This window comes from Colossoma macropomum, unplaced genomic scaffold (genome assembly GCF_904425465.1).
Source record: "Colossoma macropomum unplaced genomic scaffold, Colossoma_macropomum, whole genome shotgun sequence".
Lineage (NCBI taxonomy): Eukaryota > Metazoa > Chordata > Actinopteri > Characiformes > Serrasalmidae > Colossoma > Colossoma macropomum.
Genome location: NW_023494797.1, coordinates 12,353,213 through 12,378,188, shown reverse-complemented (window position 1 = coordinate 12,378,188; position 24,976 = coordinate 12,353,213). Strand labels below are relative to the sequence as shown.

The window sequence follows — 24,976 nt, the reverse complement described above, 5'->3', positions numbered from 1 at the left end:
TAATACATAAAGATGTACAATGTGGCCTGAAAAAACACAAAATCTGACCCAAAGCTCCTGCGTTTAAATTAATATTTCAGACTTTTGACGATCTCTCGCAGCAGCACACAGACACCATATATTAGCTTCTTTCCATACAGTAATGCTACTTCTATTAATTTTATTAAATAAATGACATGGTGCAGCTTTACATTGCCACAGTATTGCTAAGATATTCACAATTTACCACAATTAGACATTATGCTCAAATTGTTCATCCCTAGTTTTAGATTGTGCACGTGAAACTATGAAAAAAAATTTTATTCATCTCTTTCAGTATGAAATACTCACAAAGTCTTGACTGTGTAGTGTTAAAGACACACACCCTTTCTGCATATGTCATCATTTTGAAACTCTAAATACAGACTACACTCAGACAAAAATCCCCATGACTAAGCTAGTGAGAAATGAGTAATAAAGCTTGTCCTCAAATGCTTTATACTCCAGAAAACATATCACGTGACACATAACAGCCACGAGTCTGTTACCATAGTAACCCCCTCCGACACACACACACACACACACACACACACACACACACACACACAGCCAGCCCCACCCCACCCCCAGCCGAGTCAGAGTGCACTCTTGTCCTCGTCTCTCCAGAGTCAAAAGTTGAAGTCCTTTTGTGTGCCTGTGTTGCTCCATAGGCTCTGGGAGTACAGCACTGGGGCACTAAAAGGCTGGAGGGGCCCCGACTGCGGGTCTAAGAATAGCACCCTGCAGGAGGAGGGGAACAACACTCTGATTAGCTGCAGTCTGCAGGGAGACTTCTGCGCAATAAAAGCTTGCTAATCCAAACACCGGCCCTCTCCTCCGCTTTCAGCTCAAATGCCTCAATGACGTTTTTATAAGTGGTCAGCAGTGATAAGCGCATGTGAGGCTCCAAGGACTGATAATCACTGACCAGAAGCTGGAAACCAGAGGATTGTCAGTCAGGCCCTCAAGCTGGGTCAGGGGCATAGGGCTATGGATGTCACATACACACACACATACACACACAGACATTTGTTTTTAAACAATGTCAGAGCTTCAGTTTATATACATGCAACATATCACTGCTGTCGGAAGAAAACCTTGTAACTCCAATTTTGTCATTTTTCAGTTTTAGACATAAATTGTTGGCCTTTACATCGTGTGTAAATTTCAAGCTGAATGGACCAAAAGAAACGGCCCAAAATGACTTGCGAAAAAGTCTGGTTCCATTGATTTACATTAAAAGTAAAGTATGTTTTTTCCTTTTCCTGTGAAGATACCATTTTGGGAATATGAGTTTTTTTTCCTATAAGTTTTGTATATGTAAAAGTTGTAGGCACCTGACAAAATTATATTGTCCATGTTCAAATAAAAATGCATCTTAATTTTTTCAGTTTTTTCACTGGAGCACAGCAGATGCCCTTTACATTGTGTGAAAATGCCATGGCAAATGAAGCAACAGAAATGGCCCAGAAATACTTGAAATAAAATCTCCTGAGATTAACGTTCAGTTAAGAATGTTTTTGTCTTTCCCTGTATGGTTAACATTTTGTAGATGCATCTTTTGTTTTTTTGGACAGCAACAATATTTAAAAAAGCTATTTATCTGGATGGTAAGCATTATGAATGCAAATAACATTAACACAATTAGTATTGATTTTATGTATGACATTCAGCCATATTTAGCCATTTCCAATCGTCTTCTCAAGGAAAAAACAGTATTAATTGCTGTTATCATCCAGTACCTGCTTTGTAAAATCAATTCTTCATTGAATTAATCAGGTGTGCTTGTGAAGGAATTGAACAAATCCACGGCTGGAGTCTTCAAAGAGAATTTCTAATGCTCTGTGGTGTTTTTGCAAACAAAACTCCAGTTATTGCCTAGATAAATGGTTTTAAACAAATTTCTTAGGTGTCTAACACATTTGCACAGTACATGTATGAACAAATTATGTTACATTAATTTCCATTATAAGTAAAGACAAGGTTTTCCTTTTCCTGTGAAGCTACTATTTTGGAGATACAAGGGTTAGTTCCAACGGTAGGTCAGAAGTATCAACATATAACAATGATGATGATCCATATGTTTTACATGTAACTACTTATATATCATATAGATGTAAATACCTATATGTATCACGCCCAACGTGTATATTACTTAACTACCTTTATTTCGCAACGATAATAAGTTGACATATCCTCTACAGAGAAAAATGTAATTTAACCGGGGTGCCCAAACCCTAACCTTGACCTCAGTAACCAAAAGAAAACTATATATGTATTTATTTTTAAAGTAAGCTCTTCCCGACACTGTTGGTTACTGTTTCTGTCTGGTTTCCTCATAGGTCAGGACATTCTTGTCCTGAAAACACACAAAAACAACCCCGCACACACACACACACACACACACACACACACACACACACACACACGCACACACACACACACACACCGACACACGGGTCCCCGTGGCTTCAGTCAGGCAAAACTCTCTTTCATCCTCATAATCAAAGGGCTAGGCGAACACACAGAGTATTAAATATCCTTATTAAGGTTGAGTCAGAGCACCGTGGTGCTGCCATCGACATGCAAGCCTTTCTGGCTTGCACCATGACTAAACGGCTTATGTCTCAAACCTGCTGCCTCACATGCTCCCAAGCAGACAAATAACTGCCACTCAGCACGTTCATGCACATCTTCATATGTGGCGCCGCCCATGGCAGCCACTGTTGTTTGCCTACAATATTGTCACTTTTATGTTCTAACTTCATGTTTTGAGGTAAACACAGGCCCCTAGGTATATTTGTCTCTGAAGTGATTTGTGTTATTCACCTCCTGTGCCTTGTGTATTTATCCAGTGCTCCTGTCAATGTGGTTCTCTCTACAGTGCAGTTTCCAAGCTGCCAAAACAAACTCCTATATCCAACACGTACTCCAAGGCTGAAAATATCTAATTGCGACAGGCTTTACTTTCTGTAAAAAAGTTATTTTGGCCAAGAAGAGCAGCATATATAGTTTTTTGGCTTGAGGCTTGAACGCTTAGTGTTTAGAGAGCCACGACTGCCAGCTAGTTGTGGTTGTGTTGTACACAGTGCATGGGTGTTGCTTCTGACCGGTTTTATTTATCTACGGGCATTTCACAAGCTTCCTGTTATTAGGTTAAATAAAACTTGTTGAAGGAGCATTCCACTGATTTTTCAAAATTACATATTTGAGTTGTAAACGAAGTCATTCAGAGAGTGTTTGATGGGAAATGGTTCACTGTAGAGAAACTGACTGACTCAGATATTATTTTTACAGTGGTGGTGATTGGAATCAGGGGTTAAGATGTGTGCAAAACAAAGCAAGCCAATTTTTTACTGTCCAAAACCACCTATATGTGTCTTGTGAGTTTTTATATGTAAAGTTGATCAAGTATATATAGCGATAAATCTGTTTTTTGAGTAAGTTTCTCTACAACGGAGCATTTCAGATCAAACTACTCTGGAAGACTTTGTTTACATCTTTTTTAAGACAACATTGTTGATAATGTAAGCTATAATAAAAATTGCAGCTCTTGTAATTTGAAAGTAGTACACTTTCAAATTGCTATTTTGATATAATCTTTCAGCCCTAATGTACTGGTATATAAAGAGATCCTGATTCTGATTGTAACAATGTTATTTTTACTGATATCAACAGAAGCCAACTTTAAATTTGAATAATTTTTAGACCAATCAGACATTAAAGTGATGAGTTACACAGATATATCATCAAAATATCTGTAAATGAGAAGGAAAGTGGGCATTGAAAACACAAGACAAAAATAGTGGTGGTAAATGGGCCAGCTTTCTAAGAAAGAAAAGAAAAAAAGTGATGCAATTCCTAGAAAGCACTGCACATTTGAAATAATAAGAAACAACAAAGGGCCTAACAAGAACATGTCGAACTGCGTGTGACAATGACAAATTTAAAAAGTTTTAGTTCTGCGTTCTTGGTGTGTTCTGCTGAATTTTTTGATAACATAGAGAGAATCATCTGGGATATTTTGGGAGTTTTTCTTCTGAAATACAAAAGAATCATAAGCAATGTGTTCTTACTTGCATTGCATCCTTCTCTCTCTCTTCTCTCTCTCTCTCTCTCTCTCTCATTCTCTCTCTCTCCCTATTCTCTCTCTCCTTCCCCCTCTCAGTCTCTCTGTCTTCTCAGCTGACTCTCGCTCCATGTCCCTTGTTAGCTCTGACACACTGTAACGAAACGCAATTACTGTTAAAGAGGGAAGAAAGGGCGGCCGTGACGGCCCAGATAAAGAGACTTGTGCTGGCAAGCCGCGCTGAAGAGGCATTAGTGAGCCAACGATCCTGTCCTATTCAGCATGCCTCGCACACTCCTACTCACTCTGTTACACACACACGCACACACACCAGCACAGACAGTACACTGAGTCAGTTCTAACAGGTAATACTTATGAATTTTAGATTCTCATTCAATATGAACTGGGCTATTTCCTGTTTTCAGTGGGTTTTTAAAATTTCAGCCATAACTGTGTTCTACTGGTCTTTAACAACAAAAAATAGTAACACTTTATTTGGATAGTACACTTTGGATGCTTTGTAGACACTTAATTTACTTTTAAGTTACATTCAACTAAATATCTACTAAATTTACTATCATTTTCTCAAACTCTAAACCTGGCTCTAAACCTAACCATAACCTTAATCTCAACCCAAAACCTAAACCCAACCCTCACCCAGCTCCCATCCCTAATCCTGGTCCAAGTCCTAACCCTAACCCCACCACTGTTTAGAATCAACTGGGTTTCAACAGATAATTTGTTAAACATTTAAACATCTGTAGATAATCTATAGGGGACTACAGTTATCCAAATAAAGTGAGACCCAAAAATAACTAATATGTTTTTAAATTTAAGTACATTAATATATGTATTTCATGGTAGGTCTCTGAGAAGCAGACTTTATAATGAATTAAAGAGTCCATGCATATTTACGAACATATTTACATATAAACACCTATTCAGCCAAGAGTAGTTCAGCTCCGCCCATTCTCGTTGAAGTTATAAAGAGTGTTTCAGCCCGGACTGCTTTTTAAGTAAGGTGCATCATAGGGCGGCGAATCAGAACAGAGCTAATTTATATATAACAGTCTAAAAGGTATATGTAAAGAAAACACAAAAATCTAAGGGTTAAACAGAGGTCATGTAAAAATGGATCATGTTTTGGGACATATAATCTTGGACATCAGGGTGAAAAATATAAATGAAAAATGTAGAATATGGGCCCTTTAAGCCAAACGTTGTGACATAACTTAAAAAAATTACAAGATCTGCAGCTATCACTCTGTTACAACATGGCCAAATCGAACAACACAAGCCTCACCAGGCCCTGAGGTGATTGTTTCTTACGATAAGAGTGTTTCTAACAAAGCTGCCATTGCAGTCTTAGCTCAGGAGCCCAGTACGACTGGAGCTGCTTGTCAATCAGGCTATTGTCGGCGTGCGTAAAGCTGCAGACAATGGCTCTTTGTCTCTGGGCTGGAGTGGACGACCGGGCCCTGCCATGACCACAAGAAGCCCTTCTCTGTTTGCTGAGAATAAATCAATCTTTTGAGCCTTTGGTAAACCACACACCCCACTGTCACAAGGCAAGAGGAGCAAATCTGAGCAAAAGCAGACGGACACTCACTCACCCACTCACTCGCTCATTCACTCACTCTCTCACTCGCTCATGCACCTGCTTCTGCTGTGATTCCAGCGCTTTTCACCTTGGCCAGGAGCAGGCGTGGCCCTGCACAGCACTACGTAGCACTTTGTAACACAAAAAATATTACATGAAGGAAACATGGCTACTTTGAAATGTGAACACGCTGCTTGGAGTTTCAAGCTGTCTGACATTAAATCAAATCCAAAATTCTTTTGCATATTGGTGCTTTTGTGTCAAAACTTAACATTTATATATTTTACAACTTTATGTGAATATTTCATACTAAATGGACCAATGTAAACGGTCCAAAATTACTTAGAATAAAATCTCATTTTTAAATTTTATTTTGTTTTATTTATTTTTTAATTTACTTTATATTTTACGTCAAACCAGATAAAACCAAATAAAATTTGCTTATCCATCCCTCGAACATTAAAGGGCCCATATCATAGAAAATGATGTATGTATGTAAAAATGGTTGGTCCAAATAGAATAAAAATAAAAACATAATAAAATAAAATATGGTAAAACGTTGTTCAAGAGTTACAGCATATTGTATTCTAATTGCATTTTGACTTTTTTTAACTTTTTTTTTATTATTTAACTCAAATAAATATAAATTGCACTATAATTTTCAATAACAAATTGCATATTAAAGTTTGTCCCTTTTGAAGACGGCTTAACTTATTTTCAGTTAGAACGTGTAATTTGAAAGGCATCACTAAGATCTAAGGCCTAAACAGGCATCACACAAGGATCTTTGCAAAAAAAATGAAATAATGAAATACAACAAAAATGTAGGATATGGGCCCTTTGAGTTCTCTGCTGATATTTTTGACCTGGTATTTTTGTATAGTGTAGTGGGCAGCAGTGTGGGCCAATGAAAGTGTGTCCTATTGCCTGTAAGTGTGTGCGTGTGTGTGCGTAAAAGTGTGTGCACACAGTCAGAGAAGCGTAGTTACGGCATTGTTCTCTCCCCCACCCCCAGCGCAGCCGAGCTGCTTCAGCTGCAGACACGGGGAGGGCTCTGGGCCTCTCCCTCCTCTTAAGTTAACAGGCCAAGGTCAGAGGTCAGTGCAGGAGAAAGGTTGTGAGTAACATGCCCTGAGAGTAGAGAGAAAGATAGGAGAGGAATATTGTGGAAGAGAGAGATAAGCAGAGTTTTTTTCGCCTTTGCCGTATTGCATTTTTTTGTTTTGTTTTTATCTGCTTTGTCAAAGATAAACAAATAAACAACACGCATCCGACCCACAGTGAGAGGGAGAGAAAGAGGGAGAGAGAGAGAGAGGGATATAAAAAAGAGAGAGCCAGCTGTTACCATTGCATCTCAGTGTGAGATGAGTGAAAGCTCATTAAACTTCAAAGATCAAACAGAGGCAGGCAGTGACAAGAGAGCCTTTGTGGAGGAGATGTAATATGTGTGCTGAAGAAGGGAGAGGACAGGAGAAGAGAGGTGGAACAAATCAAATCCCCAGCTGGGAGAAAAAAAGTCATACCATCCATTTAAACGAAGACATTGATGGCAAAAAACTGCACAGGGGCCACATAACCAAATTCAAGTTTATGATAAGGATATTTTGGAGCTGTACACTATTGTTTGGAGGCTGGTTTAAAATGAGACTAAATGGTTAGAAAGTCTTTGCTTTGCAAATGGCATTAAATGAGTAATAATAGTCACCCAGGATTGAGGTGGACAATATGATGATATCTTATTGTGATCAAATTTTTGTTATCATAATAAAAGATATGAATTTCTGAGCATATTGTGGACATTGTTTTTACTTAGAAAAACACTGAACAACTGCATGTTTACTTGCAAAGAAAGGACTATTAGACTTGTTTAACTGGATTTAGCGCAGTACAGAAAGTAAAACACTGTATTATTTGTTTTGTTGTTATTGTACCCAGAGTTTTTGATGGCTGTTTTTAAATGTGGCAATACTAATGCATTGTGTCAAAATATCATGATACATATTGTGGATCGTAAACATATCTTTAAGTATCATGATATGATATTTTTGCCATATCGCCCATCCCTAGGTGTAATAATACACAGACTTTAATTCGATACAATACAATATGTGGTGTCTAAATTTGATGCATGTTTAAATACAGCAAAAATAAGATGTGGCTGAAAATGTGCCTTAAGCTAATATGTTAAAGTTTTAGAGTTAGGCTTGATATTGTCCCAATCTAACGGTCTAGCTGCAAGCTAATATGCTAGTCATGATGCAATACAATACGCTTCAATACAATTTAATAAAATACAATACTTTATATGGTTACATCTCTACAGGATTCACAGGGAAAAAATGCTGCCTAACTGCTCCTGATTTAAAAGTGCATTTCAAACAATGTAAAAATGTCTTTTGTGTCTCTATAAAACAGAAATGCTCTTTTGAATGATAGCTGCATGACCATCAGACCCAGCAGTATGAATTTTAATCTTTGCGTTGCTTGTATTTTGTAATTATAGGTCATGGGATGCTTTCACATTACACAGCAAATTCTTTCTAAGCAAGTAATAGAAACATTGCTTTGCCATTTAACCTAGAGCACAGGGAACAATGCACTGGCAGCTGAATGTATCGCTTGGAGCAAAAGGAAACATCTGCACTGCCCTCTAGTGGTCTACAAGGCATAATGCCAGAGAACTGAAGCACATCCGTCACAGCAGAGCAAAAAGGCCACGTCCTTACAGCCCATTTACAACGACTCAACAAGTATGACAACCTATCCATGTCATACAAACTGACCAAATCACTCTGCATTACAGCACTGTCTTTGTCTCTGTGGGAGGTATACAGTACACACCCTGTGTGTGTGGAAAACAAACAGCAGGCAGAGCATGGGCTCTGGACTGTTCCACATGCTACACAGCTAATGGGGCGCAGAGATACAGCTAATAGACCACTCACAGGCAATCCACACCCAGGAGCTCTCTCCATGGGAACCAACAGACTCTGGAAATCTGCTCATTTCCATCAGCTTTGCCAACAAAAACTCAAAATGGTGATGTTTTAGACGTTATAGGGTGGGCCGAACAAGTACAGCTTGTTTTAAACAAGGAGAAAGTGTAATTGTTCTGAGCAGAGAATCAGGTGATTGAGGACATTAGTAGACTACTGAGACTATTCACACAGCGTTGGATTTAATTAGGCACTAACAGCAGATAATCAGGTACTAACTGCTGGTGATAACACCAAGCTAAAGTGTAACCTTTAAGTACATTGTGGCACACTAACCAAGACGAGACAAAGAATATGTCACAGTGTAACAGGACAGTACACTTTTAAAAATTAATCTTACAGAATGGACATTTTCCACACCTCCAAAGTTCTTTGACATTTTTCAGAAAGAACTGCAAGTGTTGTAGCACCTTTACATTATGTGGAGGTTATTTAGTTAAAAAAAAAGGTTCTGTAGTTAATTAAAAGTGGCTCCTTTGGTATCGCTCAGAAGAACCATTTATTTTTACGATATCAAACCCTGACAGTCAGAACTGCAGACAATTGATAGCACCTAGATTTATTATGTACTAATTGCAGATGAAGTATAAATGCTAATGATAAAATTTGTAAAATATACATGGTGGCATACTAACTTAAAAGAGACACAATACACAGTACTGCGCAAAATCAGAGAGCACCCTTCATTTATTTAATTTCCAGTTAAAACAGCTATTAGCCTAATACAAGGTATTCATCTTTTAGTATAAGGAAAAACATATATTTGACAGAAAATTATACAGAAGCCTCAACAACCAAATATAATTTTTTCAGTATTTAGTGTGTCCACCTTTACTCTTATTACAGCTTCCCTCTTTATGGAAACTTGCTTTCATTTTTTTCAAAGAAATCTGCAAAGATATTTTCCACACCTCCAAAGTTCAGTCTTAGACGTTTGTTGCATTTTCTGCTTCTCATGATCCAAGTAATCCCAAGCACACTCAGGTCTGGGCTCTCTTACCCCACATCTCAGATGTCCTGTTTCGGTGTTCTAGTGCAAGTGTTCTTCTTTTTGATCTATTTCCTTTTCTCAGCTTCTTTACAGCTACACATCCTTTCAGACCCATAGTGTTGTCTTCTCACAGTGGAAGGATGGAAGAAAAACCTATGTGCTTTTTCAGATTAGAGCTTGATTTTCTCCTCTTTCTCAAAGACAAACACTTTAAGTACTGTTTATCTGACAGGGACAGTTTTGGTGGTCTACCAGGTCTTGCACAGTTGTTAGGAGTTTTCTCTGTACATTTTAATCATTTTTTGAACTCCAGTTCAGTTTTTACTTTCCAACTTCAAAGGCTGTTTTGACTCGAAATTAAATAAATGAAGGATTCTCTAACATTTGCACAGTACTGTGTTAACTGAAATTACAGTATTAAACCCAGTGTCAATAAATCAGACTAATCAACTTCACTGCTGCATAAGACTCGTGTTTGTCATGTTTGCTGGAAGGAAATGTTCTTTCTGGGACACAGGCCATGTGGCGCACATCGGATATATGTATGTATGTGGTTTTGTGCTCCTACTCACTGCGACACATGAGTGACAGGCAGGATAAGGCTGTCCTTCTCTGGCTCCAGCTCCAGATCATCCGCAAAACTGCTGTTCCTCTGCAGTGGGGGAGGGGACTGGATCTCCAAAAGCCCTGGGCTTTTCTTTACTACAAACACACACACATACTCAAAGTCACCTTCAACCTTCAAGGAGATAGCTTGGTGTGCCAAACAACTCTCTGCAAACTGCATGCGAGCAATATATACCATGAACATACCATGCAGAAATTCGTCTATTAGGAAAAAACCTAAGAACCTTGATGTATTATTTCTGTTTATTGTTGCTGTCATATCAAAACCTCATACACCTCAGGCACCATTTGAAAAAATATCAGCTGAGCATTTTGAGATTAATGAACCAAGAGAAATGGTCTAGAATTAAAATGAAAATCTCTTTACATTAATGCATATTGAAGCTGAAAATCGTTTTGCCTCTCCTGTAAAGTTACCCCTTAAATACAAGGTTTTGCTATGACAGTCACATTATGCTATTAACATTGCTGTTATAAAATCATAGTGCAAGAAAAAAGAGTGAAAGGGCATAAGTGACATTACTTCACCATTTCCAGTCCCAAACAAAACCTCATAATGGGAGGAACGTGTTACAACTAAGTATTTCCTCCCTCTCCCTGTTATTTTAGTGCTCTTTAGGTTGGGGTTAAGCAGGCCTAATAGCTAAGATCAGGTTACCTGGAGGAGGGGAGAACTGGAAGGAAGATATAGAGGTCCAGGACTGTTGCCGTTCTACGAGGGGAGGGAGTAATGCACGTTATCTCTTCTGTTTTACCTAAACTATTCACCATATCATTCCACAGAGTTTACTCCAGATGCAAATTTCAAACATTTTATCAGAACATGCTGCCAAATGAATAGGGATGGAAAATATTCAAATATAGAAATTCACCATTAACCAAATACAACGACAGAGCACATGAGAAAAAGCCCCCAAAGAACCTTGACAGTGTTCGGTAATAGGAGTGGTTTATTATGCAGAGGCATGCAGCAGTAGACACTAACAGCAGCTCACCAAATCTTCTCAGAGTGTTTGCTTCTGTCATGAGCAGAGATCAGAAGGAAAGAAGTGAGCCAGGAAAACAAATCATCAGTACACAGAAATCAGTATAACTCCCAAAGCAATTCACAGACAATTATGGTGAAAGCAGAACAAAGAGTTCTGAGATGCCAGAAGGGAAAATGTGATGATCAGAGCAGAACCTGTCTGTTTAGTAAGGTACCGATAGTACCTGACAATTCAGTACTGTATACTGTGTCCTGACTGGGGTCTCTACCATCGTCAAAGTCATAGGTAATGGTGGGGATTGTGGGAGAACTTGGGCCATTATCTTTCTCATTGGTCTTCATCTTTCTCCTCATCTTCACCTAACAAAACAAAAAGAAGCATACCTACGTTAAAGGATTTTTTTGACTGCAAATGTAGCTGCTGAAATAAAGAAAAGACGTGTGTATCCAAAGCAAGTGCATGCAGAGTTTTAGACTACAAAAAAAAACTGAAAAATGAGTTTGGTTGCACACAAAGAAAATGTTACATCAACACAATTGCTTTCCTTACATTGAATTGTTTTGACAATTATTATATTCAGGCAAAAAAATGTATTCATGTGCAACCACACATTTTCAGTATAGTAGGCAAAAGGAATTAAACGCCACATTTCAATTTATTATTTTTTTTCAATCTTTGTAGTTATCTCTTATTGTGCTTTCAAGTACTGAACCATGACCATGTAGCTTGACGATAGGCGAAGTAGACAGATTTCTTTGGTCAGTGTTTTTAAATGCATTTTATTTTCTTTTGTACACTATTTTCATCCCTTACACTAAATACATGCTTGTAATATGGCATAAGCAAGGCTGAGTTAGTGCTGAATCAGAGGACACAGATCACTTGATAGCGATATATAAAGTAAAACTTGAAGAGTTAAAAATGTAACAGTATGCCCAGCTGGACTTATAGGGTTAAATGAATCTGCCCTACTCACTGATTTCTTGGGCTTAGGACTGGAAGCTGTGAGGCTAACTGTTATGGGTCTCTTTCGCACAAACATCTTATAGGTGGAAGAGTCAGGATTCTCTATGGCAAAGCACCTCCAGGACGTCTGAATCACATTGGGATAAATAGCAAAATCAAAGGAGTTCAACCTGAAAATAGCACACACATACTAAGTGAAACAAAAACTGTAGACAACGATGCATTGATCTCAACTCAAACTGACCTGTATAAGACAAGCAGCAGCAGGGATTTGCCTGTTGAAGTGTTTCTGCCTCTGCTTCTGCTGAACTTTCAGGGCAAAGCCTGAACCCAGGATGCCCTGAAGAAAATGTTCATCTTTATCATTGTCAAGGACTTTGTGAGGGAAATATGAAATCTGTTGAGGGTCCCAAAGCTAGAGACTATGACTTACAGCAGGCAGAGCAAAAAAGGAGATGGCGAAGACAGAGAAACAGGAACCAATGGTCTTCCCTATCCAGGTTTGTGGCACCTTATCTCCGTAACCAATAGTGGTGACCGTCACCTAAAACATGAAAAGAAAGTATGAGGATAATTTTGACAAGACACACATTTTAAATCCCAAAGCTTTAGAAACTTTGAATGCACTGTCCCAAATGTGAAATGTGAAAGTATCTTCTGGTGCACATTTAAGTTACTGATCTCAACAGGCAAGCGTTTTATTTTTTTGCAAATGTCTCTTTAGGGGCTCATTAAACTCCAAATTTTATGAGATGTGTCTAGACTATGAAGGGTGCTTACCACTCCCCACCACAGTGCATCAGCATAGCTGGAAAACTCTGTGACTCCACTGCTATCGACTGCATCTTTTTCCGCCAGGTACACAAAATAGGAGGAGAAGATGAGGGCCAAGAATCCGATATAGAGAGTAGTGATCAACTCCTGGAAGGATACACTAATTATAAAAGACACTGTTGTGGACCTCCCTTAGTTTGTCTCTCAGTGGGTGTGTAATAAGGCATGTAAACGGTTGATCAGAGAAGTTCCTTGCCTGTCGGTGGATGAAAACCACTGAGCCCAGGAGCCGCCAGGTTCCTCCCTGCCGATCCACATGCAACATTCGCAGAATCTGCAGGAAGCGGATTCCTCTGGGCCAAAACAAGTATAAAGGCACAGCGTCAGTCCAAGAATGAAGCAAAATAAACAAAATCTAAGACGAATTATACTTTGAACACAATTGGATCCTCATTACCTGACAGCAGAGGTAGCAAACACTTGCCCATTAGAGCCTACTGAAAGCACAATGACTGAGGCCACCACCACAATTAAGTCTGTGGGTACAAACACAAAGAAAAGACTGCTGGAAATGTCATCAGTGACAACTGAACAAAACATAAAAACTGCAGTCAAGGCAAATTTTCACGCAATGGAAAAATGGTTTCAGACTTCAGTTCCTCACTTTCAAAACTACACCACCTACAAATTAGATTCATAGTAGTTACTGAATAAAGATTCTTAAGATTCATAATTGATTAATAAACCTGCAGTTTAAGGGGTTAACATATTTTAACTCATTGACCATGGCCTCACCAATAATAGAGATGGGCTTTCTAGCAAAGCGAAGTCTTCCCAGTATACCCACGTATTTGCTGCGGCATCCTGCTGACCACAGCCTCACCACATACTCCACTCCAAAGAACACCACCAGCACTATTTCCTGGCAGGGAGAGACAGACAGGTTCCCATCTATACCGAGCTTAAACAAAAGTGGTTTTCATGTCTTGACAATGGGGATCACTTATGGTGTTCATTTAAATTGCACTGAATTATGGTAAAGTGTGGTCACTCATTTCAGTAACCATGGTCGCCTGCTGCAAATAAAGGTAAACAGTACAGTTTTATTGTATGGCAAAACAGACTGTTTTTCACAGTAGGCCTAGTTTGTGGTTATCTATAAAATTCTCTAGAGGATTAGCCCATTCAAATCCATTACAAAGGTATTTTCAAGGTAAAGACCTATATTGTCCTCTCTTCTGCACCCAACTCTCTAACTGAGATTCAAGATTATGCAGAATTGACTACATAGCTGTTTTATGATCCAGGGGATGGTTTAAGTGATGTACAAAAATATATATAATTATCCCGGCCAAGGTTTACGCACTGGAAAAAAATAATATAATTAACTATGACTCAACTTACATGAGGTTTAGATATAGTTTAATTAAAAACTTGAAAAAGCATTTAAGAGCAGGCTGTGTTTAATAGAGCCATACTACCACGCATGCAGAGATGACAGGCGTCATGTGGCAACACAGGGAGGCTGGTTCATGGTCACGGCCAACAACAGCAGTTGCCCTTGTCTCGCTCTTTAACAGAGGCACACAAAGGGAGGCTCAGAGTCTGCCCAATCCAGCCCCATTGAGAGCCGTGAGGAACCAGACAAGTATGAGTTATGAGGCTGGCTGTGGAGCCCTCTGTCCTGTGAGCAGTCTGGAGGGTTAGGCAGCCTGGGAAAGGGGCAGCTCCTGGCACTGGGCAGACGGGCAACTTGTCCAACTGTCCCCTTAGAATGGAGTAAAACAACAGGATCAGGCCAGGCCTGCTGCACTTAGGCAGGGGGTGAGGGTTACAACAGGACTGATGGGGGTAAGGCGGAGTTGACCAGAAGGCAAACAGAGACAGAGGTGAGCCGCATAGGGGTGAAGGAGCTCTCATACCAGGACAGCAACACTGAAAAGCTGTTTAAATGACAACTTCTCATTAGGGCTGAACAATACAATAAAATATTTAGGCCTATTTTTGCCTTGACAACTAAACAAAGAATTTGAAAACATTGGGTTAAAATGTTCTTGTTCTATCCTAAAATCTATTCTAATAAAAACCTAGTTTTGTTATTTATCTAAAAATCACAAGACACTGCACAAAAAACACATATTCTTTAGCTTATAAGGAGCTCAGCTTCAGCTTCTGTGTCTTTGAGTCCATTTTTACAGTGTGAGGAAAAAATCATGGAAGATACTAAATACACCCACTGCGTATGAATGCCCACCGTGCATTGTGTGAACAGCAGAGTTGAGCCAAAGCGCTAAATGGAACTGCTGTCAATAGAGCAGTCTGCAGGTATTGAGAATCTCAATGTAGTCTGAAATATTAATAAAAAGGCTCAAAAGGCTTTCAGAATTGTTTTTATCTGTTTTATTTTGTGCAAACCTGGCTAGGCAGGAAGCCGGCATGGTTGAGGTACTATTAACAATGATTTATTTTATTTGTTTAAAGCTTTATAGTGAGAAAATGTACTGAATGAAACAAGTAAGACTCAAAAGCTCCCCACTATTCACTTATGAATTTAAATTTTAATCTGACTTAATGTTGCAGCTTTTTCAGTTCTACTAAAGGCAGTATTATATTGACATCAAATATGGTACTCAGCTATATTTCATCAACAGCATTAACAGCATTATAGACATTGTTCTTTAGCTATCTTGTAAGAGCTGTGCATTCAGTAAATTGCTTAAAGTTCACCTATATTTATTAATGCTGTATTTCTGATCAATCAAAACAGTAGTCTTAAATAACAATGGTATATTATCCTGATGATACATTTATTAACTGATGTTGATAAATGATAGTGTTCATGGAACAACAGCCCATGTCTGAACAAAACATAACATAATTTATGTAAGTTCGCTTTTGCCTATAAAGACACTATATATATAGAATTGCAATAACAAAAGGAAAAGTACATTGTGCACCCTATTTGCCATCACTCAGGACAACTCATGTTTCAAGACATATATGTAGCTCTACAGAATATAACAGTAATCTGTGATTTTTTTTTTTTCATTTTGCAAATAAAAGAATTTAACTCATTTTTCTTTTAAGCCTGTGACAGACACCAAAACAAACAAAGGCCAAATACAACTATGAGGACATCACACAATTGAAAGGAAATTAGTTTTCTACACATCTTCCTACTCTGTGTCAGGACAAGAGATGCTCATGCCTGGATAAAAAATGATGCCCAAGCAAACGTCAAAGAACAAATTATTAAAGTGCACCTATTCAGTGGTGAGACATCTCAGCCTGCCTCATTTGTCCCAGTGCTCAGTATCTAATTAAATCTAGGCTGCTGACCACACTGACCAGCTGTCATGTAAAAGGTCTGGGTGGACGACCAGTGGGCGCCAGGGGCCATGAGAGTAGCTCATGGGGAGACAGAGGAAATGAGACCCCAGATGCAAGGCCTCTCCCCGTTACCGTGGCAATAGGATTTCCCATCCAAAATGCAGCTGGAATGTGATCACCAAGGCGAGTAAAGGAAGGCGTCACCGTAGCAACACAAGGTGGCTGGTGTGGGCCAGCTGACCTATCAGCAACATCTCGTAAGGTTACATTACGTATCCATGAAAAAATAACTTCCAGCATGAGCCCAGCAAAATCAATGAGTTCACTTAATTGACTGACATAAAACACCACAATTAATCTGATGATTCAGCAAGTAAATGTTGTTTGCTTTTCTTTGTCAAAAATAAATAAAAGTACCATGTTGGAAACTGTTGATAATTTCAGAAGTTACAGTTATCAGCAGTGCTGAAAAGAAGTATGGTGCAAGTAGATATGAATTATTCTCACTTGTAGCTTATTGAAACTGTTTAAAGTGCAGACTCAAAACCTTCAATCTATACCACATTTGTGTTTGTAAATAAAACCAGCCATATTATGCTCTGAATTTGATGCAACATTGTTGAAAGAAAAAAACAACCTTTAGAGAAAATCGTCTATATATCTGCCATCATTTCTAGACATCAAAACAAACCGAAAACATCAGAAATCCATCAGAGAAGTGTAAAGTGAATGTATTTCACTGCAAATTTAAACTATAAATACATTTATATACATATACATATATACATATAAAATTTATATATATATATATTTTATATATATATATATAAATATAAATATATACATATTTATATACATATAAAAACATAAATACATTTTCATAGCACAACAAAACAACTCTTAAAAAGGAGCACTATTTAATATTTTAAAGAATCTTGTTAGTATTAACTAAATGCAACTAACAGCTTGTGTAGGTGTCAACCTCAAGAAACAGTTACCCTTATTTTCACAGCTTCCAAAGTACATAAATTCACTGATACTCATTAGAACATTTCTGCCATGAAATTCCTCAGCAACAACAGGAGTTCAACCCATTTTGAATTTTTTAACACTGATAAAAATCTTCTAGTAATCATAATAATTACACCCTACAGATTCTGAAACTGAATTTTTTTTTTACTTTATTGAACAGTTAAACAACTAAACAGCCTCTCACACCATCAAATAAACACACAAACACAAAGAGTCAGAGAGAGAGCGAGAGCAGAGTCGGGCTGTGTTGTGAGATGAACTGACAGGACAAACTGTCTCTGTCTATGTGACGTCACCTGTAAAATAAGATTGAGGGGTAAATGTATCTTTTCTAATGCATTTATGTGCTTTGATAATGGTGATCTATTTTGTTAATCTGCGCTGCACGCAACAAAAGAACATCACATAAATTGGCATGTCTGGGCTCCACCCAAGTCTAATCACATGCCTTTTTAAACTAAAAGATCTAATAAAAAAAAAAAAATAGAAAAATAATTTGACTGGATTTTTGTCAGGATGTTAACTGGCCAAAGTTTATGAAGAAAACTGTATTAGACTAGATTCCCCTTATCCCAGTCTTATATATCTATATACCTCCAAAATTGTGAAAAACATCTTATTTGCATAAAAGAAAAAAATAGGTTTATATGTGCTTGGGACTGCATGATCACCTTTTAATGTATGGTGCTGCAGCTTGAAATAATTCACAGAACTTTGGAGCACTTTGGATATAAAAACAGGAGAAGCGGTGAGGTGATAAATGTTAATTTACTTAAATAAAAAAAAAAATTCCAACAATAAAATTACTCTAAAAACAACTTAACTACATGTTTCCGGAATGTAAGGCAACCGTAGCTGAAACCCTTTATCACTGTAAGAATTCCTCATGACAGCAAACAATGGAAAGGCATGTGTCACTGAAGAGGGGGAGGGGTGAGTGCTGGGTAAAAGGCCTTATCACTGAGGTGAAATATGGCAGTGTTTAAGGTGATTCCTAACGCCCTCTGTAACCCAGGGTTAGGAATATTCAAAACCTCCAGGGGTTAGGAAGTCCTTTCACCTCCTAATAGCGAATGTCCTTTAGTCATGTAAACAGACGCTGCTTATGCCTAATTGGTGTTTTGTTCATAAAGATGTATCTTTTGGAAAGGCAAAGGGTGCTGGATAATGTTTAGTTTCTCTTCGGTTGAATTACAATCAAGGTCAATTGTATGGCTAGAATTCCTCTTTGGCGAGGAGTAAAACATTACCGTAGGCGGCCTAAACACAGCCACCAACGCTTATTACATATTCATGGATGTTTTACACTGGAAGTGCTTCATCATTATTGAGGCTTTTAAAGGGTTACAGCTTTATAGCTGTCCTTTTGGAGGGTTCTCTGAACACAAAGCTTTCACTTACAGAGCCACGGCCATCTGCTTGCTGACTAATTTAAGGGTTTTATATGCAGAAGATACCTTTGCAGTAGGTGTTCCGTGTGGAGGTTAGCACCTCAGAGCAGAACCGCTGCTGTTAGAGCACCTGATAATGCCTTGTCACACCTCATTAGCATAAAGACATGGTATGATGACACCTATCTCCCTTCTCTCTGGGATAGAAGATGTTTACAAGGGTGAGTTCACGGCTCTGTGGCGCGTGTGAATCTCTAAGTGTTGGACTTCAGTGCTGTTGGACGTCCTGTGTGACTTCCTGCACCTCGCGCCTGTATCACAGATGAGCCATCGCTACAGAGATGGCTTCAGTGAATGTGCCTGCGACACACGTGACACGTTATGCATTACAAATGTGCAGTAGCACTTCTATCAGGAGAACAATGCCATGCTAAGCTGGATTCACAGGGCTGATCAAGAGTTCTGCATATTTGCATTTGTAGCATGAGTTCCATCTACTGACTGCTGCTAGTAAGAAGTGTTAAGAAGCTACTGCTGAAGCCTGCTGAGATCTTAGTGTGATTATCCAGTGCAGCAATGACTTGAAATGTAAAATATATTCTTTAACACTTCATTTAAAAGCTACCTGCACTGAGATTTCCTAATACATTAATAAGTACTGAATTAACATATTTAAAATATATAAAATATATACAAATTGTTTGTGTCAGTATTTGCAAGATGATAAGATATTTTGTGTAGTAAATAAGATTGTATCAGTGAGGGAGAAATACATGGAAATTACTCTAGTTTGAGGGCATCAAAATCATTCATAGAATTGATATGTGGTGATCTTAACAGTGCCACCACTAGGGAATTGTGCTTCATAACAGTGTTATAAATGGTTCCTTTAGTTTGAGGGCCCGTACATCAATACAGTGTCATTTACTTCACACACACCTGGAGAAAACTAACATAACCTGTTCATAAATACTCAATATACTGCTTTGTAATTTTGTTATTCAATGCTTGTGCATGTATCCTGAGGTCCTTATATAGGCAGCCTTCAAATAAAGTATTGCTAAATAATCAAAATATCACAAAAGTTACAGCTACCGTGACTTTATAATAAGATGATTCAATATTAAATACTTTTCACTTGTAGCTCAATGAAACAAACAAGAAAACTGGTCAGAAATGCAACATTAGCTTTGTTTTTGTAATTAGAAGAGGAGATCTTTTACTATGATTTGTTATGCATATGGTCTTGTTTTGTGGAAAGAAAATTTTTTTTTGTTTTCTTGAGAGTGTGAACAAAAGCAAAAAAAAAACTCGTTCTGCTAGCGTACACGCTAAACACTTTAAAATGAGCTAAACAACAAATAAACAAACAATACTTGCACTGCCCTCTAAACATGTTCAAGCACTAAGTTAGAGGTTTTCATGAGTCCCATGATACGTCTCAATAAAGGCATTTAATGCTACCTTTTGATTAAACTCATTTGCCTCAATCCTGCCCACCCAATTCCCATTTTGCTTGTTGTGGCATAATTGTGAAATCTAACACCAGTGGAAAATGACAGTCACCTTAAATAATTGTGATCATCTCAAATAACTGTGATCAGGAGATGAAGTAAAACTTGTGACAGGCTCAGTTATTACTTGATATTGGAAAGTATACAAAAAGTCAAAAGAGCAGAGTCAAAGTTGTTGATCCAGGATGTAAATGTAGTTTCTTGCGTAACTCATTAATTAAATATGTGTGTAATAAGAAATTAAGTGAGTTTCACATAAAAACACAGGTAAAAACATGCCTGCAATCTGCACATCAATTCTGATCATCGTATGAGCCAGACAGAAGTTTGAATACCTCAACCCACTGCACTACGGCAGAAAAGTGCATGGTTTTTGCCTTTGTTCAACCCAACAGCTGTGAGGCGAATACAGCAGGCCGGGCCTCATTAAAACAGGGAGTGCTGGGGGGTGGGGAGCAGAAAGGAGGGGTTCAGGTCTGCAAATCTACTTCCTGTGAGAAACATCCTTGTCCATGATCTGTCCCCATTTGTACTCAGTAATGACCACTGTTAAACTTGCTACTTGACATTTGATGGCAGACTTACCCGGCACATGGAGACAGGAACACCTGTTACAGGCTTGCCTAAGCTCTGTGCCTCTTAAACAACAAGCATTGCTCTAGCTAATCCATGAGGCTCTTTCTCTGCATCAAGCTCTGGAGGCCGCAGCATTAACTTGTGATGCGAGGCGTCGCCTAATGAACGCAGCGCATAGCTTTAATCCCATTATCCAGTGGCCGCACTGACCTTTGACATCCAGCGCCCAGTCACCACACTATAATCTCTACCCCTTGCTTTTCCCTTTTTCCTGCCAGCCCGGCCTGATTGATTCTCTCTTTCCTCCTTTTGTCTCTGTCCCACGATCTGTAAAAGGGTAGCTTAATATAAACACAACAGGCGTGTTATTATGAGGACAACAGCCGCTAACGTTAGCATATGGCGTTGAAGCACTGGACTGTACAAGACAAGGAAGCAGGCCATAGTTTTGACTGTGGTATTGATTATCACCATATCTGATGGTCTCTTGCAAGGGTCAACGCCCTTGACTGCGTACACTTTAATTACCAAACAGGCTGTGATTGGAATATTGATTAGATCTGAATCTCTTGCATTAATTAAGCTGACCAAGCAATCAATTGTCTGAGATGACTGGTCTGGAGAGGAAAGATGCAGTAAGACCCTTTAACAAAACAAACACCTGGACACAATCAGTATACTGCAACATAATCTGGCATTTGTTTTAGGTAGGCCGTTTGCCTTTCAATCACAGATTTACTACAATGACTAACCTAAATATATACAGAACAGAATACTGCAAGTTATCATTTTTCTTTGGATGAAAAAAAAGCTGAGAAAAGTGCCATTTGTATTTTCCCAATCATTCATACAAGAGGTCCAACAACCCTCAACCTCTTTTCTGAGCTGCTTTCAGTTTTTAAAGCAGTTTTAGAGTTAGTTAATGTTGTGCACTGCTGCCACCTGCTGGACAGAAATATTTATTTACAACTGATGTGTTTTCCTTAAAGTGGCATTACTTTAAAAACACACACACACACACACTCGCCAGGCGAAGACATAGCAACATAATAATAATAATAATAATAATAAGAAGAAGAAGAAGAAGAAGAAGAAGAAAAAACATATTTGCACAACTCACCACCCAGAAAAGTGTTTCTTGAGCCAGGGCCTGATATTGGTCAATAGTAGACAGTACACTGAGGATCAGGCAAGACAGTACAATCAGAAACCTGTAAAATAAAACAGACATCATTCATTAATTTGCAGACATATAACAAAACTGTACATAGACATTTGTTTAGTTTAGAAGTATGTAAAGCACAGCGAAACAAACAGAAAATTGATTACAATACACTGCAAAACCAACATCTTGGTAAAAGCATCTTAAATGAAGGCAATATACACCTATCAGGCATAACATTATGACCACCTCCTTGTTTCTACCCTCATTGTCCATTTTATCAGCTCCACTTACTAAATAGTGCACTTTGTAGTTTGTAGTTCTCAGTCCAGCAGTGACACTGAGGTGTTTAAAAACTCCAGCAGCACTGCTGTGTCTGATTCACTCAGACCAGCACAATACACACTAACACACCACCACCACATCAGTGTTACTGCAGTGCTGAGAATGATCCACCACCCAAATAGTACCTGCTCTGTGAGGGTCCATGGGGGTCCTGACCACTGAAGAACAGGGTAAAAAGGGGCTAACAAATATGCAGAGAAACAGGTGGACTAGAGTCTGTAACTGTAGAACTACAAAGTGCACCTATATAGTAAGTGGAGCTGATAAAATGGACAATGAGCGTAGAAACAAGAAGGTGGTCATAATGTTATGCCTGATCGGTGTATGTACCAATGTCTCACTGTAAGACTGTTGTAAGAACATTACAACATTATTAAGATTTAGGCAGTGTGTTCAGTGAATACAAAGTTAATGTTTTCTTTTAAACTATGTACGTTTAGTAGATTTGGAGAAATGTGTATGTGTAAATTGCATGGTAGAACATTTTGTAATGTCAGCTGTGTTTTGGAACCCTTCCCTGCACCGACAAATCTGATAATTGTGAGCATGTTGTAAGAGTATTCAAACCTGGATAAAGGAGAAGTCTTGTGAGGATGTAAGTGAATTATCTACTATTGTCATTTTATTTTCACCAGTATAATGTCAATTTTGCATCTGAGACCTAAACATTGAGGTGGACTTTCTTTTCAAGCCTGTGTCTGATGTTAATACATAAAGATGTATGTTGTCGTCTGAAAAACTCCTGTGAAATCCAACCAAAATTTCTGACTTTTAAACTGCTATTTCAAGATTTACAGGGTGATCTGCAGCAATGCACACACCATGTTTTAGCATGTTTTTTTTCACTCAGTAATGTTTCTCTGTTCAATTTCAAAAAATCATACATAGTGCACAACATGACAATATTTTATGGTTATCATGATCATTTTTGTTGTTGTGATACACAATATTTGAGCACATTGTAGACATTGTCAATACTCCAAGAGCACCGACCAGCTGCATGCTTCATACAAATGTCAGTCATGTTTAATTGGATTTAGTGCAGCACAGTATGTGTTCGTATCATTGTGTTCATGGTTCTTGATAGCAATTTCTAAGCGTGACACTACTAGCACAGTTTTTCTGTGTCAAAATATTGTGATACGTATTGTGTATCATAAATAATTTTTCCATATTACCCGCCCCAAGTGCAACTTGATAAATAAACTCGATAAATCTGAACTACTGTTACTCACTGCCACCATCTGCTACACTAAATATTCATTGTAAGCTTCTCTTACCTAATCCTACCCTCAACCACTACATAGGAAACAGCACAACGTAAAAGCAGTCTTGTGCAATAAGAAGAAAGATCTATTGAGTTAGAATTACAAATTCTCATACAATCACCTGGCCACAATACATGCATAAAATATTAAAGGCTGCCAAGAGCTGAATGTTATCCCAGACAGTCCTTTGCTTCTGGCAATTACCTGGCTTCAAACTCATTGCACATTATCTCACACATAAAACCTCAGTCTAGCTTGTGTTGTTTCCATCAACACTGGGGAAAAATATTTTTGTATTTCCTTCTTAACTCTTCTTAATTGCTATATAATGCAAGGCACCTGGCCCTGAGTGAGCTCAATTAACTGCCACCTGGGAAACTGGGTCCTGATCTACAAGCCCCAATTACGCATTTTCTGAGCAGAGACATCATCAGGGTTCATAAAGGCCAGAGATACATAAAAAGACCAAAGGCCACAGATAAAAAAAACTTGAATATCTTGAACTTGAACTGAAATAAATTAGAGGTTGAATTCCTAGTGGTGACATTTTACTGCTTTAAATGAGCAGCTCAGGGCGGTCAGGAGAATCTTGGGGAAGATGCATGATTAAACATAGTAATGCATAAACTAGCTTTGAACAGCAAAGAGGTCAACATCATGGCAGTGCCTAAAAGGCCTGGATCTTGGTTCTGAAATCCCCCCAGTACAGCACAGCCTCAGTCTCCACTGGGACTTGAACTAAAGCTTCACCTTCCAAGCTGAAGATGAAGGAAAGCCTTTCACTCAATAGGAATTGCAGCACCTGCAGGTCCCAAAACCATATTTGCTTGTATTGGCAGCAGCAACTAAGTTCAAAGACATTATAACTGTGCATTCTCAGACACTTCTGAAAAGGTGGTAGCTGCCATTCCTTATCTTAAGATTGTAGAGCCAGCTGAAACTTTCTTACTGGATTTGTTTAAGGTGCTCTACATTCTGAGCACACTATACCCCCTCGGAGCTTTGTGTTGCAGTTATGGCGGTAAACATGACTGAAATCTTTACCTCTGAGACAGACATTAAATTCAATGCAATAGCTTTCCATGCTGCTAGTAAGATGGTGCCTGGATACATTTACACTGAGAGATGGAGGCTCTTTGAGCATGTTAATAATGGAGTTCAAAGAATCAGAAGAAGTACACTCTCAGAACAAAGGCTCTATGTGCATATAGAGAATAACCCTATACAGGTATTGCAACACAGTTAAACACTGCAGTCCATCTGAGGAATACTATTTCATGCACTAGCACAGTGTTTCTGACTTGGCCAGAAGATGGCCCTACAGCAAA

At 38.5% G+C, this 24,976-nt stretch overlaps 1 protein-coding gene across 3 annotated transcripts in view; it reads right to left on the bottom strand.

Moving 5' to 3' along the window:
* The window catches only part of kcnq1.1 (potassium voltage-gated channel, KQT-like subfamily, member 1.1), a 57,544-nt gene that overhangs the window by 18,658 nt on the left and 13,910 nt on the right, over window positions 1-24,976 (bottom strand). The window contains exons 2-13 of one of the 3 annotated variants that reach the window (XM_036584310.1): window positions 21,994-22,084; window positions 13,826-13,952; window positions 13,488-13,566; window positions 13,287-13,383; window positions 13,037-13,177; window positions 12,690-12,800; window positions 12,501-12,596; window positions 12,267-12,383; window positions 11,514-11,649; window positions 11,297-11,320; window positions 10,960-11,013; window positions 10,247-10,376 (exon numbers count right to left, since the gene is read on the bottom strand). In XM_036584310.1, the coding sequence (XP_036440203.1) occupies window positions 10,247-10,376; window positions 10,960-11,013; window positions 11,297-11,320; window positions 11,514-11,649; window positions 12,267-12,383; window positions 12,501-12,596; window positions 12,690-12,800; window positions 13,037-13,177; window positions 13,287-13,383; window positions 13,488-13,566; window positions 13,826-13,952; window positions 21,994-22,084 (1,203 nt within the window). The remainder of the gene's footprint in view (window positions 1-10,246; window positions 10,377-10,959; window positions 11,014-11,296; window positions 11,321-11,513; window positions 11,650-12,266; window positions 12,384-12,500; window positions 12,597-12,689; window positions 12,801-13,036; window positions 13,178-13,286; window positions 13,384-13,487; window positions 13,567-13,825; window positions 13,953-21,993; window positions 22,085-24,976) is intronic. The other 2 variants (XM_036584311.1, XM_036584312.1) reach the window with 2 other exon arrangements.